Consider the following 13,758-nt stretch of genomic DNA (forward strand, 5'->3'; position numbering starts at 1 on the left):
CCAATCCCAGTTTCATAAAGAAGCTCTTTTGCTACTCCATTGGTATGGTTACAGCCTGCTCCTGGTGTCACAACCAGTATGATTTTTCTGTCACGGTTATACAAGAAAATACAGTGCCACCTTAACAGAGTTCCTATTTTCTGAGCAGATACTCCCTAAAAATGTATAAATGGCCTCAAGAAATCGTCTGGACTGGGACAGGCTTTATTGTAAGCAGTAAATAATACGGAGTTGTGCAGTTAGGTATCTTCTAACCAGATGTCACTGTTTAATTTTTTTCCTTGTCTTTATCACTGTGAGCAGGGATTTAGCTGGAAAAACAAGGACACTGGTATTTGCAGAACTGGAATGAGCATGTGGAAATGTCTTATAATGATACCAAAAACAGATTGCGAGTGGTGAATTACATCCACTTTCCTTCTAAAAGAGCCATTTAAAAGCAATGTTGTAATAAAATAAAGAACTATCCTGACTCAGAATAATAGGTCCACATAGGTGAACTTCTGTGGGATGACAGAAGATGTGCCCTCGTGTGAAATTTGTTACTTAAAGTAAAATGGATCGTGCGAAAACACAGCGATCCCTTTATGCATCTCGTGGCCACGAGCACGCTGTGCCCCGCTGGCAGCACCGCGCTCACGTCCTGGGCGTCTCGGGAACGGCTGCTGTGAGCTTGCAGAACCCCTCTGCCAAAATGTGATGCCCCGGGGTTAATTTCACATACCCCAAAATGATTATCAGTAACGAGGTGGCATTTATTGTGGGTCTGATTTTCCCTCCCAAAGCAAACAAAGCGAAACCCAACAGCCTGCTTCATTGCTAATATGCACAAAAGCCATGAGCCAATAGTTGTTGCTGAAAAATGCAGTTTTTGTCACAAAAGCTAGGTGTTTGTCTGACAGCAGCCCATATTGTTTTCAGATTTGCCTAGCAGGAGAATGCAAAGTCGGTAAGTGAATCCTTAGGGAAAAAGAGGAACTTTGAACTGTAGCTGTGGGCTGAACGTTTCTGATGCTCAGTCAAGAGGTAAATAAGGGGATAAAGGGACAAAGAGGGAGATGCTGTTAATTACCTGCTTATTAGCAGAGGATGCATTTGCATGTTCACTCACAGCATTAATAGATTCCAGATGTACCACAGCATGTCACAGCCATCAGGTTACCAAGTTTCCAGTGTGTTATAATTGCATTTCTGCTTTTTTGTACAGTACGAAGTTCTTTTTCCAAAGCAGCAGATTCAATAAATATCTTATGACCAGGGCATTTCTCAGGGTAATGTTGTATTTCAGAATAACCTGAATGTTGAAACATACAGCATAATTATTTCTGGGCTAATCTGTCTGGAGTGGGGATTGAGACCTGAAGTGCTTTTGTGTCTAACCCAAGATGAAGAAAGAACGCAGTAAGACCTGCGAGGAATATGATCTTTGTGATTTCACCTCTTTGACAGCAGGTGATTCTTATACGTGTTTGGTTCTCCAGATTGGTGGGCTCTGAAAGCTACTGAATGAAATAAGCTAATGAGTCCTAAGCCAGTTCCTGGTATTTAGAAATCCCGAACAGAAGCAGGGTCACTGCAGCAGGCACCAGGAATGGCAGGGAATCCAAAAACTGAAAAGCTCTGTTGGGACAAATGTGTTCTGTGCTGCTGGATCGTATACAAAGTTTGCAAGAATTAATCTCAACTGTAAATCTAAGTGTCAGTGAACAGGAAGATGATGGCAAATAGAAAACTGAAGATTTTAGGGCTGCGTTTTCAAAAAAAATATGCAGAGAAATGCGGCGTTTTTCTCCGTTACAACCTGTACAAGACATTTTGTCTAACGTGCAAATTGAGCTGCTGTCTGCGCATGGGCAGCTCTGCGTGTCTTTGGAAGTCTCCTTCTAAAGGATGGTAGGTGTGCTCGGTGGCTAAATGCCAGCAAACACTGACTCTGCGGTGGCAGCTCCTGCAGGTCGTCCCCCCTGACTCAAGCTCACCAGCAGAGCTGCCAGGGGGTGCCCCGGGCACGTCACTCCCCTCCCACACCCTCCTGCCCATCAGCATGGCCTTCAGAAAACTTCCAGGGCTGTAAAACAGCAAATATGGGAACATCATCCCATGGTTTTGTGGTTAGGGTGGTAAGGAACACGAGGTGCTCTGTTGGATTCTTCCAACTGACGTGAAATTTTCTCATTAGAAATCAAAGTCAAGCAGGTGCTGTGGTTGTTGTATAATTGATGGCTTATTGTAATGAGTCATTGCCTCGTTTCTTTAAACGTTTCAAATAATTCCCCTAATTTGAATGGTTCCTACATCTGCTTGAAGTATTAGACAATACCAAAGGTCAGCTATTTGATCACAAATGTTAGTTTTACCTTCATTTTAAAGATACGCATGAATTGTGAAAGCTAGTTAGAATAGAGCAGTTCAGTGCCTTTCTGCTGCTCTTTGACCTGATATTGTCACAGAAAACAGTGGTGTCCTTTTCTTTTCTTTTTTTTTTTCTTTTCTTTTCTTATCTTTTTGTTCTTTAAATCACTAACTGGAATAAATACTTTTATTTTAGTCCTCCTCGACCTCTGACTAATATGAACGATACCATGGTGACCCACATGTCCTCTGGAGCACCTACACCAACAAAAAGGTACGTGTGCTTTGCGATGGTTATTGTTTGTTTCTGTGAGAGGTTTTATATATATATATATATATATGTATGCATATATATATGGATTTTGATGGATTTTGTATCACTAGGACTTTTCTAACGTGTTTCAAGTAACACTGCTAGTTCAAAGAATGTATACGGCATCCATTAAAGCAGGAATTGTTTGCAGTGTCTCTTTTTGTGGTCTCTCCAAATAGTGATTTGCTTTTATTGCAATAGATGTTATGAGTGTGACTGAAGAAATATCTAAACAGAACTAAAGAGATTTTTGTTGTTCTTATTAAATAGAGCATTACTTTCAAAGCTGTTCTGAGAAAGGCTGCTCTTGTTGTATCATAGGCTCCAGTGCTTACAAAGCAGAGTAATTCTGTTTCTGCTTGAGACATTTCACATAATGAGTTTACTTTGTTGGCTTTATTAATGTTTGTTCTCCACACCAAACTGTTTCGCTGCCAAAGTTCTTTAGTTGCCCACGTCTAGTAGAGGCTAGTAGATGTTCTAGTTGAATTTGTGTTTACGTTTACTTATTTTCATATATGGAAATTATTGTATGGAAATTATAGTATAAGTGTACGTATGTAAATACAAAATACACTGTTGAATCAATTTGCACTTTTCTTTCTTGGTAAGTTATGCTAGGGAGAATAGCAAGGTGCTTCACTGAAGACTTAACTTGTCCAAAGCTGTGAATGAGTAAGTGTTCCCTGCAGGGAAAGAGAAACTGAACTGAAAAAATGTTCCTAAACTTTAATGACAAGCTAGTACTAAAGAGTAAGACAAATCCCTCATTTTCAGCAAGAGGGTTAAGCAAAGGTCCACGTACTTTCCTTCTGTTTTGCGAGACAAAAAAGTGAGTTGTATGTGCAGTTTTGAACTGGCTATGATGGAATTTAAAAATCTGTTTCTAAATCACACAATTCAGTGTGTACAACCTGTATACAACGTGCAGTGCAGTGTACAATTCAAATTCCCTTTGTGCTGAATTAGAAGTGAGGAGGCTGAGGGTGAGCAATTCCCAGAGTCTGCTTCATGGAGTGCTTGTGTAGACAGTCTTTTAGCAACACGACCCGTGGCGTTTTCTCATTTATTGGGTTGCAGGCAACTTGAGGGCAAGGTCTCTTCCATTCTGTCTTTGCTTTTAGCCTCTGCCTGAGGTCTGAGTCTGGTCGCTGTGGTGCAGATGATTGTCTTCAATCTCTGTCAGAGAAGATCCTGCTTTAGGCACGCATGTCCTGCCCTAGCACATGTATACACACAAGCTCGAAACATTTCCTGAGCAACAGAGCCTGCCAGGTTCTGCACCCTCTTCATCCTCTTTATAAGGTGCTACAGAACAAAACGGTCGAGCCCTGTGCCAGTTGGGACCCAGGGGCAGCAGTTAGTTTGGGCAGTGATCACCTAGTTCCTTAGTTTCTACTTCTTTGTCCAACCAACTTTTCCCATTTTCTTAATCCAAATTGGACAATTCACATTTTAAAAGTCTCTAATTCCACAGTCACTGAGACTTTCTCTCCTGTATGGTAGGCTGTGTTCTGACTTACCAGTGTTTTACTCTTCCACTCTTCCCAGTACAAGATCAGTTTCTGTGCTGGTATGTGGGAACAGTAGGTGCCTTTTTGTCTCACGGAGCCCTGTAGTCCTAGTAACCATTAGTTCGTCTGCATTATATTTAAAAATCAAATCTGATCTGGAAGAAGAGGACAGAGTGAAGCTTGAGCCAAGATGACCCACAGCAAGTACCCGGGTTTCTTTCTCTGGGAATGCCAGGAGACAGACTGGTGGAAAATATCTGCAGGGTGGCCTCTGATGGAGGACATGGAGCAGTCCTCCACAGATGAGTTTTTCAGTTGCCTCTTCAGTTCGAACACATGTGAACAAATATTTTATTACTGAAAAAGCAAACGAGAAGATGAAACCAGTATTAGCTTTGCTGCCAAGTACCAATCCTGATCCCAAAGTACACTTCACCTAAAGAAACACATCTTTTTCCTAACATCCAGAAACTCGGTCTTTCGCATCACCCTCATCTGCCAGCTATGCTGCTGTTCTCCTGTTCCCTGCCCCTGTGGACAGGGCCTGGCCTACCCCTTCCCTTAATCTGAGAAAGAAGGTGCCAGAGAAAATGCTAGGAAGATACCATACCCAGCTTTCATCCAGAATAAGAAGAGGGCCAGCTATTACCACCTGGCCTTCAACTGTTTTCTTGGCCACATAGACCTTACAATACACTGCTGAGATAAGAAGTAGTGCAATATCACTTCTGTGGGGGATAATGAAGGGAAAGAAAAGTGACAGCTCAGGGTAAGTAGGTATTAGTAAGTAAAGTGATATTTAATATAAATAGTAATTGGCTTATGACAAGACCTCTACATTGTCAGGTATTCTCAGGGTACAAGAATTTCATGCTCCTGTCAACCATGATGACAGATAGCAGATGCTTCAGTAAGATTATAAGCAGTAAGTCATTAAGTCAAGTTAGTAAGTCAAATTTTGCTCAAGGCTTTTGCTTTTACTCCCATCTTGCAGCACTCATTGGTTCACTGCCTCAGTTGTAGCATTTATAGAGACCACTACTTCAAAAATCCGGCACCCACTAATGAGTTCTACAATTCAATTATGAGCTGTTTAAGAAAACTCTTATGTTTTAAAATTCTCCTTCTTCATGCTATTGAAGCCACCTGCTTCTAGTCTAAGAATCCTAGTTAAAAGTCAACTTAATTTTTCCGTCCAAATTCAGTCGTGCTTGTTATCCTTCTCATCTTCTTTCAGTGTTTCTTTTTGATGTGGGATGACCAAAACTGCACCAAACTGCACCTAATAACCAAGCCTGAGCCCACTTTGCTGTCCTAGACCCATAATCTTTTGCTTGTGTGAGTTGCAGGGATCCGCATAGCTCTTGTGGACAGAGGCACACAAAGGCACACAACTACCGAAATCTTCCTCTTCTCTGATGTGGTCATAGATATGCATAGATCTGGATTTGGTCACAGGAATCCCAAAAATACCAATTATAGAAACTGCAGTGACCAAGCAAAGCATAAATAGCTTTTCAACAGTACTACCAAGACTAATATTTTGACTAATGAGGGCATGATAGAATCAGCAACACAGGGCTTTGATACACTTTGGCTTTGAGCATTTTTTTTTTTTTTTATAAAGGAGCAAGATGTGTTCCAGAACCAGTCTTTAGGAAACCATAAATCATCTTACTTTCAAGCATCTTCTTCTGTCAGGCATCACAAGAACTCACAAGCAGCAAATCTGTGGCAGGTGTCATCATCTGTGATCTCCATACCCATTTTAGTACCTGCCTTTTACCAAGATCCTGTGGCTCTTCCCTCTTCTAGGATCCCTCTTCCAAAATTATGAAAGGTTACTTCATCTAGCAGATTCTGCAGGAGTTCATGGGAACAGGCTTCTTCTCTCTGTGCTTGCTTATTCCAGAGAAGGAACGGGGTATTTATCTTTTCCTGGACCTGGGGGGAAAGGAAACGCTGCCTCAGGTTCAGGTAGTAATGTTTGCCTCCATCATTCCAGCTCTTCAGGCTCTCAGCTTGCAGAACGCACACTTCTCCATAACCACTCCACAAGCCCATGGGGATGTACCTGAGGCTCGCAGTGGGACCCAAACACATCTAACAGGTATTGTCATTCAGACTCTGCTCAGTGCCTTTGTTCTTTGCAAAACACCTAGCTGTGGTGGCTGTGTAGAGCTGTCAAGCCTAATCAGGGTGTATTTGTTTTTAATTACATCGTAATGAGAAGTAAAAGTCTTCATCAGAGCTTCTCAGGTTGTTCAGCTGAGGTTCTAGAAGGAGTGATCAGTGAAAGCCGTTTCAGACTGTATCATTTGTATGGTCCAAGCCATTTCCATCTCTGCAAGGTTAGCCTGCTAGTGTTACTGAGTTGTACTACACTGAAAAGTGCTTCTAAAGTAGCATAGATTATCTTAATTGGGCCTGTGTCCACTCACACTAAAGAAATGCTGCATGCCAGGTTTTACTTGGTACTGCCAAAACTTTGGCTCAGGTCAGGTATACACATTTTGGAAAGAATATGGAAACACTGCAAAATGAATTAGAAGAGAGCTATAGAAAACCTACAAGCTGAAAATGTGATGCTAGAAGAGCATTATTAGGGAAGTCAGAGATGTGATTTGATCGCTAGGTTACAAATGTTTATGCATGGAAATGTGTCCAGTAGCTAGGTTTCTTTCTAGCCTTGCACAGAAGGGCCTTTCAAGATCCACTAACTTCTGCATAACCTCTGCACGCAGCCAGTTAAATATATGGCTGCAGAATTTGTGGGCTTAGTCGTAGGCATGACAGCTAAAACACTTGGCTCTTGCTTCAGCTTGAAAAGGACTCCACTTGTCTCAGCATATGCCCATCCACGCATGGTACCGTATTTCTGAGCATCTGAGACTTTTAGCACGCTGACTGAGCCACTGAATACATTGAAGCATTGCTGATTCATTTATCCTCTAGTTTGTCAGAGACTTCAAGCACATGTCTGTGTCGTCTTTGTATTCTGCATTCCTTTGAACCTGGAAAATTTACAGGTACCTGCAGTTAGTAATAGAGTGAGTTAAGGCAGGAGAAACATTTTTTCCCCTTTGAAAATTTCTTGTATTTCTATTTTGTCAGTTCACACGTGTCTGGTTACAATATTTTCCCCCAAGATTTATCAGTTACTTTTGCTTAGGTTAATCCCTGATGTAAAAGGAAGGGTCTCGTTTCCCTGGCTGGAGGCACGGGCACATCTTGGCAGCGTGAAACAAATTTGGCAGGGTCATAGATTTCCTTGTGCAAGCCAAGTGGCGTTCTTAGCTGCATCTTCACGTGCTGAAGCTGGTCAAACTGGTCACATTTCAGAGAGCTGGCTTCTTTTGGAAAACCAAATTTATTCTTAACATTAACCTATTTGTTCCTATGTCCTATCTTAATAGTTTATGCACCTGGAGTAAATTTGGGGTATAAATGTTAGAAGTAACTTCTAGCATACTGTTTGCCTGTCTGTGGAGACAAAATTGTCCTGAAAAGAGGAAGTAGCAAAGTAACAGCAAATGCAGTATCCTACCTAAGTCCTTTCCATTAGGAGGAGCGGATGTTTACACCTTTTTGGCAGATGTTTACAACTTCATCAAACTTTCTTCTTCCTAGCTAATACATTCTGGCTTCTGACAGCAGGCTTATCCAAGAGTAAGGGTTTTTGGTTCACTTTGCTTTCTTTCCCCAAAAGATGGAGCAAATGTGGATGAATTTATTTCAAGGGACAGTTGAAAGGACCAATAACTGGATAGCTATACATGTTTTTATTAAAAAAAGAAAATGTCTGGAATTTTTAATCACATCCACACCCCTAATGGTACCTGTTAGGACACTGCTGCTCATAGAGCTTCTGGTAGATAAAACCAACGCAGAACCTGTGCTTCCTAGTAATATTTTTAATAAGCAAGGTGGGTACTGACGTGGCCCTATGGGCTGTGGGCAGTCCCACATCACACTGGTGACCTGAAGCTTGTGTTGGTTCACATCTCAGGCTTCTGGTGTGACACTCTTGTGGCGGGCAGGGTGCCTGCCCCGCCAGCCCTCAGCTCCCCCAGGGCACAGCGATCGCTGCTGTTTTGTCATCCCCGTCTGCCAGAGACATGAAAATAACCAACGTTTGACAACTGCTTTGTTGGGACTCAGACTGAGCTGAAAGAGCGGCATTTTAATGCCTGAGCTCACTTTTTCATAAGCTAAAAACTGAAAAACAAGCAAACCAAAGGAGCTCTCATCAAGCGCTGCTCTTCAGTCCGTGCACATCTCCAAGGGAAGCCTTCCTCGTTCCCAGCCTCCTCATCCTCTGCTTTCAGTGGGAAAATATCCAGAGGGGCAGTGAACTCTGCAGATCCCAGGACTTCTGTAGCTAAATTTTGCAAGAGGCAAGGAGCTTTCTGTGGTCTATAAAATGCTGCAGACAGAATGAGGTCAGAGAAAGTTTTTCCTGTTAAGCAGGAAGTTCTGGCAGCAGGAATGTAGCTATGGTCACTCGTGGCTTTGGATTATTTTCACGTTTAGGTATGTAATACTACAATTTTGTTATTTTTCATCTTTCAGAATGTAAGTGTCAAAATTTAAAAAAAAAAAAAAAACACTGATTTAATGACATGTTTACATTTGGTGGCATTGTATCAGATGTGGGAGGCGATTGTTTGGTGCATTTATCAGGTGAAACATTTACAAACAGAAAATTTGAAAGCAATCTTGTCTATATTTGTTGCCTATGATACAACAAAACAGTATTTCTCTGATCTTTACAGCCAATGAACCTTTCTAAATAGAAGGAGAGGATTGTGTCTCTTCTGTTAGACTAGGCCAAACCTGTTAAATATGTTTTGTCCTTTAGCTAATTTATTTTATATGATTCAGGGATAGATTTTTTTCTTTCTGTTGTGGTCAGTGTGCACTATTCTTCCCTCAGTCATTCTGTTCCCAGTCAGCCAGTCCCTCAGGTAGGTTAATTCCCCTCTTTAATACCCCTCAGCCTCTGCTGTTTTCTCAGCAGCCATCTCTCTGCAGGTTACGCAGCATCTTTTACCTTGCAGATCTAGGTTAGAATTTAAATGCGTCGTATTTTACTCTCGTTGATGTATGTAGCATGTGAAATATGGATGGATCATTCTCTGCCTTTTCCTAAAAAGGCTCGTGCGTGTGCCTGTTGTCCCTGTAAGCCCTATAAATGTGTAAGAGCGACAATCACCTCAACTGCTTGGCTGCCTGCAGCAGAGGCGTTTCCTCCTGAGCTGCTTGCAGAAGGCTCCCTGCACAGCTCATGTGCACAAAGAAACTCTGCTGGAGTGTGGCCGAGCAGCCCCAATGCTGCCGTCCCTGTTAAGATGAGAGCACTCCAGCAGTGCCTGTTCCTTCCCTGCTGCCTGTAAAGGGAGTGCATTCTGCTAGCTCATGCTCATAGGCCTCCCGTAATGAGTGTTCAGGGAGGCAAACATTTCTCCCTTGGACTGCGAAAGGCCTTTAAAATATAAGTGCTTTTAAACAACCTAGCTTATTAAAGTCACTAGGTTTGCTACCTATAATAACAAAATACTGCATCTGCTTTTTCTGATTTCTACAGCTAAGGAGCTCGGAGACTGTAGACATCTACATTTGGATAGGAGAATCATGTTCTTACCATCTAAAAACAAAACTATTTGCAGCTTTAAAACTAAAGTGGAGAGGGATATGATACCTATACAATATTCAGAACCAGTTCTTCTTCCTAAGAGATTGTATTTCCACTAACTCCAATTTGGATTTTTTTTTTCAGTCTTCTTCTCCTAAGGTCCCTGATTATCTGCTCTTTGTAGTCCTTCGCCCTCTTTCTACCTTTATTTTTGTTTGTCATTATTTCCCTCTGCTGTCTCCAGTGCCGTTGATTAGCATCCTGAGTTCTGTCCTGCTGTGGGTTTGCAGATGGTGCATGACTGAGCAGTTTCCAGATTTTTGATCAGACCTCCACAAACCTTCCTGCCATCAGCTCAGCATTGATATCTATGTCATTGATGTTGTTCTTTGTTTGTTTAGTTCTGTAACCCAGAGTAATTTTTATTTGCTTGGCTAGCTTAATTTATCTTCTGACAGTTTCCAATGAACCTTTTTTCTCCTTTGTTCCCATGTCCACATATATCTCTCCAACATTTCCTTCTAGCTGTCCAGTCAGCAATTCCACCTGAAAGTGACTGAAACTACTGTTACTGCCCATTCTGCCATTTGTCTTGGACAGGTGTAGTACGTTCATTTTTTTTTATTTTCTGCTTCTAGAGGTGTGTGACATCTAGAGACCCTAGCGCCTTTCTAGCTGTAGAGCCTTGCCACAGAAAGCTGGCAGCCTGTGGGCAGCTGCAGGTGGTCTTGCCCAAGGAAGATTTGGCAACACCCTGAAACCAGTCACAAGAGAAAGGGACAGCAAAGAGGAAGGAAGGATGAGGACAAGAGTCAGCGCAATGAATTAGTCTAACAGTTTCAAGCAAGGAGTCATGTGTTTCAGTACTTACTGCTTAAACTGGTATCTAGATGTCTATAGGCATTTATTTTTAACCTGTGGTTTTAAATCCTTGGGGTTCAGTTGTGAGTCTGTGGGATGTGGGTTTTGAGGAAGATGCATTAGGTGAGAGTGTGGGGAGCTTGATGGGGTGGAAGAAACAGTTGAAAGCATCAGCAAGGGAAATAGTCGGGAGATAGATTCGCTACTCTTAAGTGAGTATAATTTAAAATTCCAGATAACAGGGAAGTGTGTGAATAAAATATAAAAGACATCTTTGTTTTGGGGCCTCATCAGAGAAGATGCTTCTCTCACTGTTGGCATAGAGGTGGTCTGGGGCTATTGCAGAGAGTTTGCAGATACCATGCCCTGCAGTCTCATCCTGGCAGCCAGCGAGTGCCTCGTGGTGCTGCTGTGTTGGAACAAGCACGGAGACACAGGGCCTGCGGGCAAGATAGCTGTGTGTAATCCTGATGCTGCTTTAATGGTGTCTTCTAACCTACCTCTGCTGTGAAATGTTTGGTCTACCTTTAAACTGCCTCTCACCTCAGCTGCTTTCATCCTTTCTGTAGCTTTTTCCTTTCTCAAGCAGTGCTTCTTCAGGTTATCGTGTGCTGCCTCTGGAGTAATATTTCCCTGTCCAGTTCTTCCTCCCTCCAGTTCACAACGGAATTTCCAGTAACATTATTGCAGTCTAGCTGCTGTCACAGGGTTGTTGGGTTCAACAGAGTGGCATTGGTACAAACACTGTGCAAGGAAAGGGAACGGGGAACGAGATGGCCCCATCAGCAGCACCCAGCAGGCCGAGCAGGTCCAGAGTATGGCACTCCAGCTAAGGACTTGTTCTGTCGCCTTTCTCATCACGATCAAATCCTTCATTTCTTCCTCAGTTCTTTTTTTTTACTCCATTTTGCCTACACTTATTTTTTTCTAGACACAACGGACTGGCTGAGGCTGGGACCTTTGGTCTGTCTGGTCCCACACCTGCAGGGTGCCCAGCACCACATCCAGTTGCACATTGAAGCTCACTACAGATGGAGAGTCTCCAGCCTCATTAGGCAACCTGTGCCAGTGTTTTTACCAACCTCAGAGTTAAAATATATATATATATACTTTTTTTTTTTTAATTCAGATTGAATTTTAAATTTTGAGCCTCCTCTGCTCCAGGCCCAGCAGCCCCAGCTCTCGCAGCCTCTCCTCACGGCCTGGGCTCTCCCCGCTGGGCCCAGGTCTCTGTGCTGGGGGCCCAGGACTGGTCCCAGTGCTCCAGGGGCAGCCTCACCAGCACCCAGCAGAGGGGCAGGGTCCCCTCCCTGCCCTGCTGGCAGCTCTGCGATACTGATGCTTTCATTTTTGTTCAAGTCTTTGGTTTTCACACTTGCACATGTTTGGTGATGTGTGGACAGACACGTGACAGACACACTCTCCTCATTCAGAACCTCTTCAGACTGGCTGACCATTCAGACTGGTCTTGCTGAGCTCTCTCTTCCCTGGGCCTGGTAAGATTTTGATTTATTTTTTTTCCCCAAGTAACTTAGCAGCAGCATACATATTCAGACAGCTTTTATCACTGCTGTATTTCTGACTCCACTTTTCTGGCAGTTCATTCCTCCCTTCCTGTATCTGCTTTAAATTCAAGTTTTACCAGATAATGCTTTTTTTTATCCCTGTATTCTCTGCCTTAATGATGAGCATCCAGCAGGCAGCTGGTGTTGGACTGGTTTCCTGTTACGTTTCCCTGCATAATCGTGTGATTTTCATCTTAGATACAGGTCCCATCATCCTTCCTGCATATGATAGCTGGAGGGTAGGGGTCTGAAGAAATTAAAAGGCTGTTTGCAGTTTTCAAGTACTGCGGTGGTTTCCCAGTGACTTTAAATCTTGAAGACAGATTACATCACTGTCTGAACAGCGTGCTGTAGGTCAGTCAGAAATATGGCTTTGATTCAGAAATTACTGTGCTAAATTTCATTTCTGTTTTATGCAGAGAGTGGTGGTAATTATCCTTTTTGACCTTAACATCTATTTAAATCAATCACGGGAGAAAATAACGTGGCAGAAAACAAGAGATCCATCTAGATTATGTGCTGGCAGCTCTTCCTGAAAGCTCTTTCCTTACGGAGTGGCCAGAGCAGCAGCGTGCAATTTCATAAGGATTTGCAAAGTTGTGAGCCATGACATTGGAAACTTGCAGGGATTTCTTGCTGTAAATTTCAGGATTTTTTAATAGATTGTCTACTTTACTTGGCTTCCCTGGTAAGTTTTCAGAAGAGAGATTAATTTAAGACACCAAAAGCATCATTTAAATACTTCATTAATTTATTGAGCTCCTTATAAAGCCGCAGAGCCAAGAGTTACTGCATAAAGCTTGACAAGCAGCACTTCAGACATCAGGCTCTACATGGCTTGGAGGAATGATTACTCATAAAAAGGGTCACACGTTTTTCTAATAACCTGGGAGTGGAGGTTGTTCTCTGGCTCTTTTCCTCAGCCTGCCAGAGTTCCTCTCCAGCTGTAGAGGAGCCAGCCAGCCCTGCAAGCCCCGTGCTCCTCGAGGCACGGGTACGTGCCGCAGCCACAAGGTACCCGGCCAAAACCTTTACAGCAGGACCAGAGGAAGCGTCCTGCTGCTCAGAGCAGCTTTGTGCCCATTCCTCCGACCTCGTTCTGCCTTCCCACTTAATCTTGCTTCCCTTTCTCCCCCAGAAGGAGCACGTTGGCTTTATTTCTTGCTGCCTTTTGACTGTTGCTTTGCATGGTGTCTGTTTTTGTGTATGGTGGCTGTCGCTATACGGAAAGTGTGAGAAACGTGCTGCAAGTTCCATTTCCATGTTACGTTAAAGAATTCAGTCACAGCTTGTGGCTAACATGGGGATGAATAGGTGTTACTTTATCCTGAATATCATCTTCTGAAAACTAAAGGATTCTATGTTTATAGCATAATTTTGAGTTTCTGCTACCAGACTTGTATCATTTTTGTAAAAAGTAGAACAAAAGGAGCCCTTGGTGTGTCTGACTGCTGGCCGACCAAGTTAAGGCCAGGTGTAATTCTGGAGGATGTCTAAAAATTGTCTTGGAAGCTGTAG

The 13,758-nt window shown here is 42.8% G+C and overlaps 1 protein-coding gene across 9 annotated transcripts in view; it reads left to right on the plus strand.

Annotated features, from left to right (window-relative positions):
* DTNB (dystrobrevin beta) overlaps positions 1-13,758 on the plus strand; it is a 197,681-nt gene that overhangs the window by 83,891 nt on the left and 100,032 nt on the right. For 7 of the 9 annotated variants that reach the window (XM_082757277.1, XM_082757279.1, XM_082757280.1 and 4 more), the window contains one exon: positions 2,549-2,626. In XM_082757277.1, the coding sequence (XP_082613403.1) occupies positions 2,549-2,626 (78 nt within the window). Of the gene's footprint in view, positions 1-2,548; positions 2,627-6,184; positions 6,290-13,758 lie in introns of all 9 variants that reach the window. The other 2 variants (XM_082757285.1, XM_082757284.1) reach the window with 1 other exon arrangement.

The sequence above is a fragment of the Aythya marila genome (genome assembly GCF_965140915.1).
Source record: "Aythya marila genome assembly, chromosome: 3".
NCBI lineage: Eukaryota > Metazoa > Chordata > Aves > Anseriformes > Anatidae > Aythya > Aythya marila.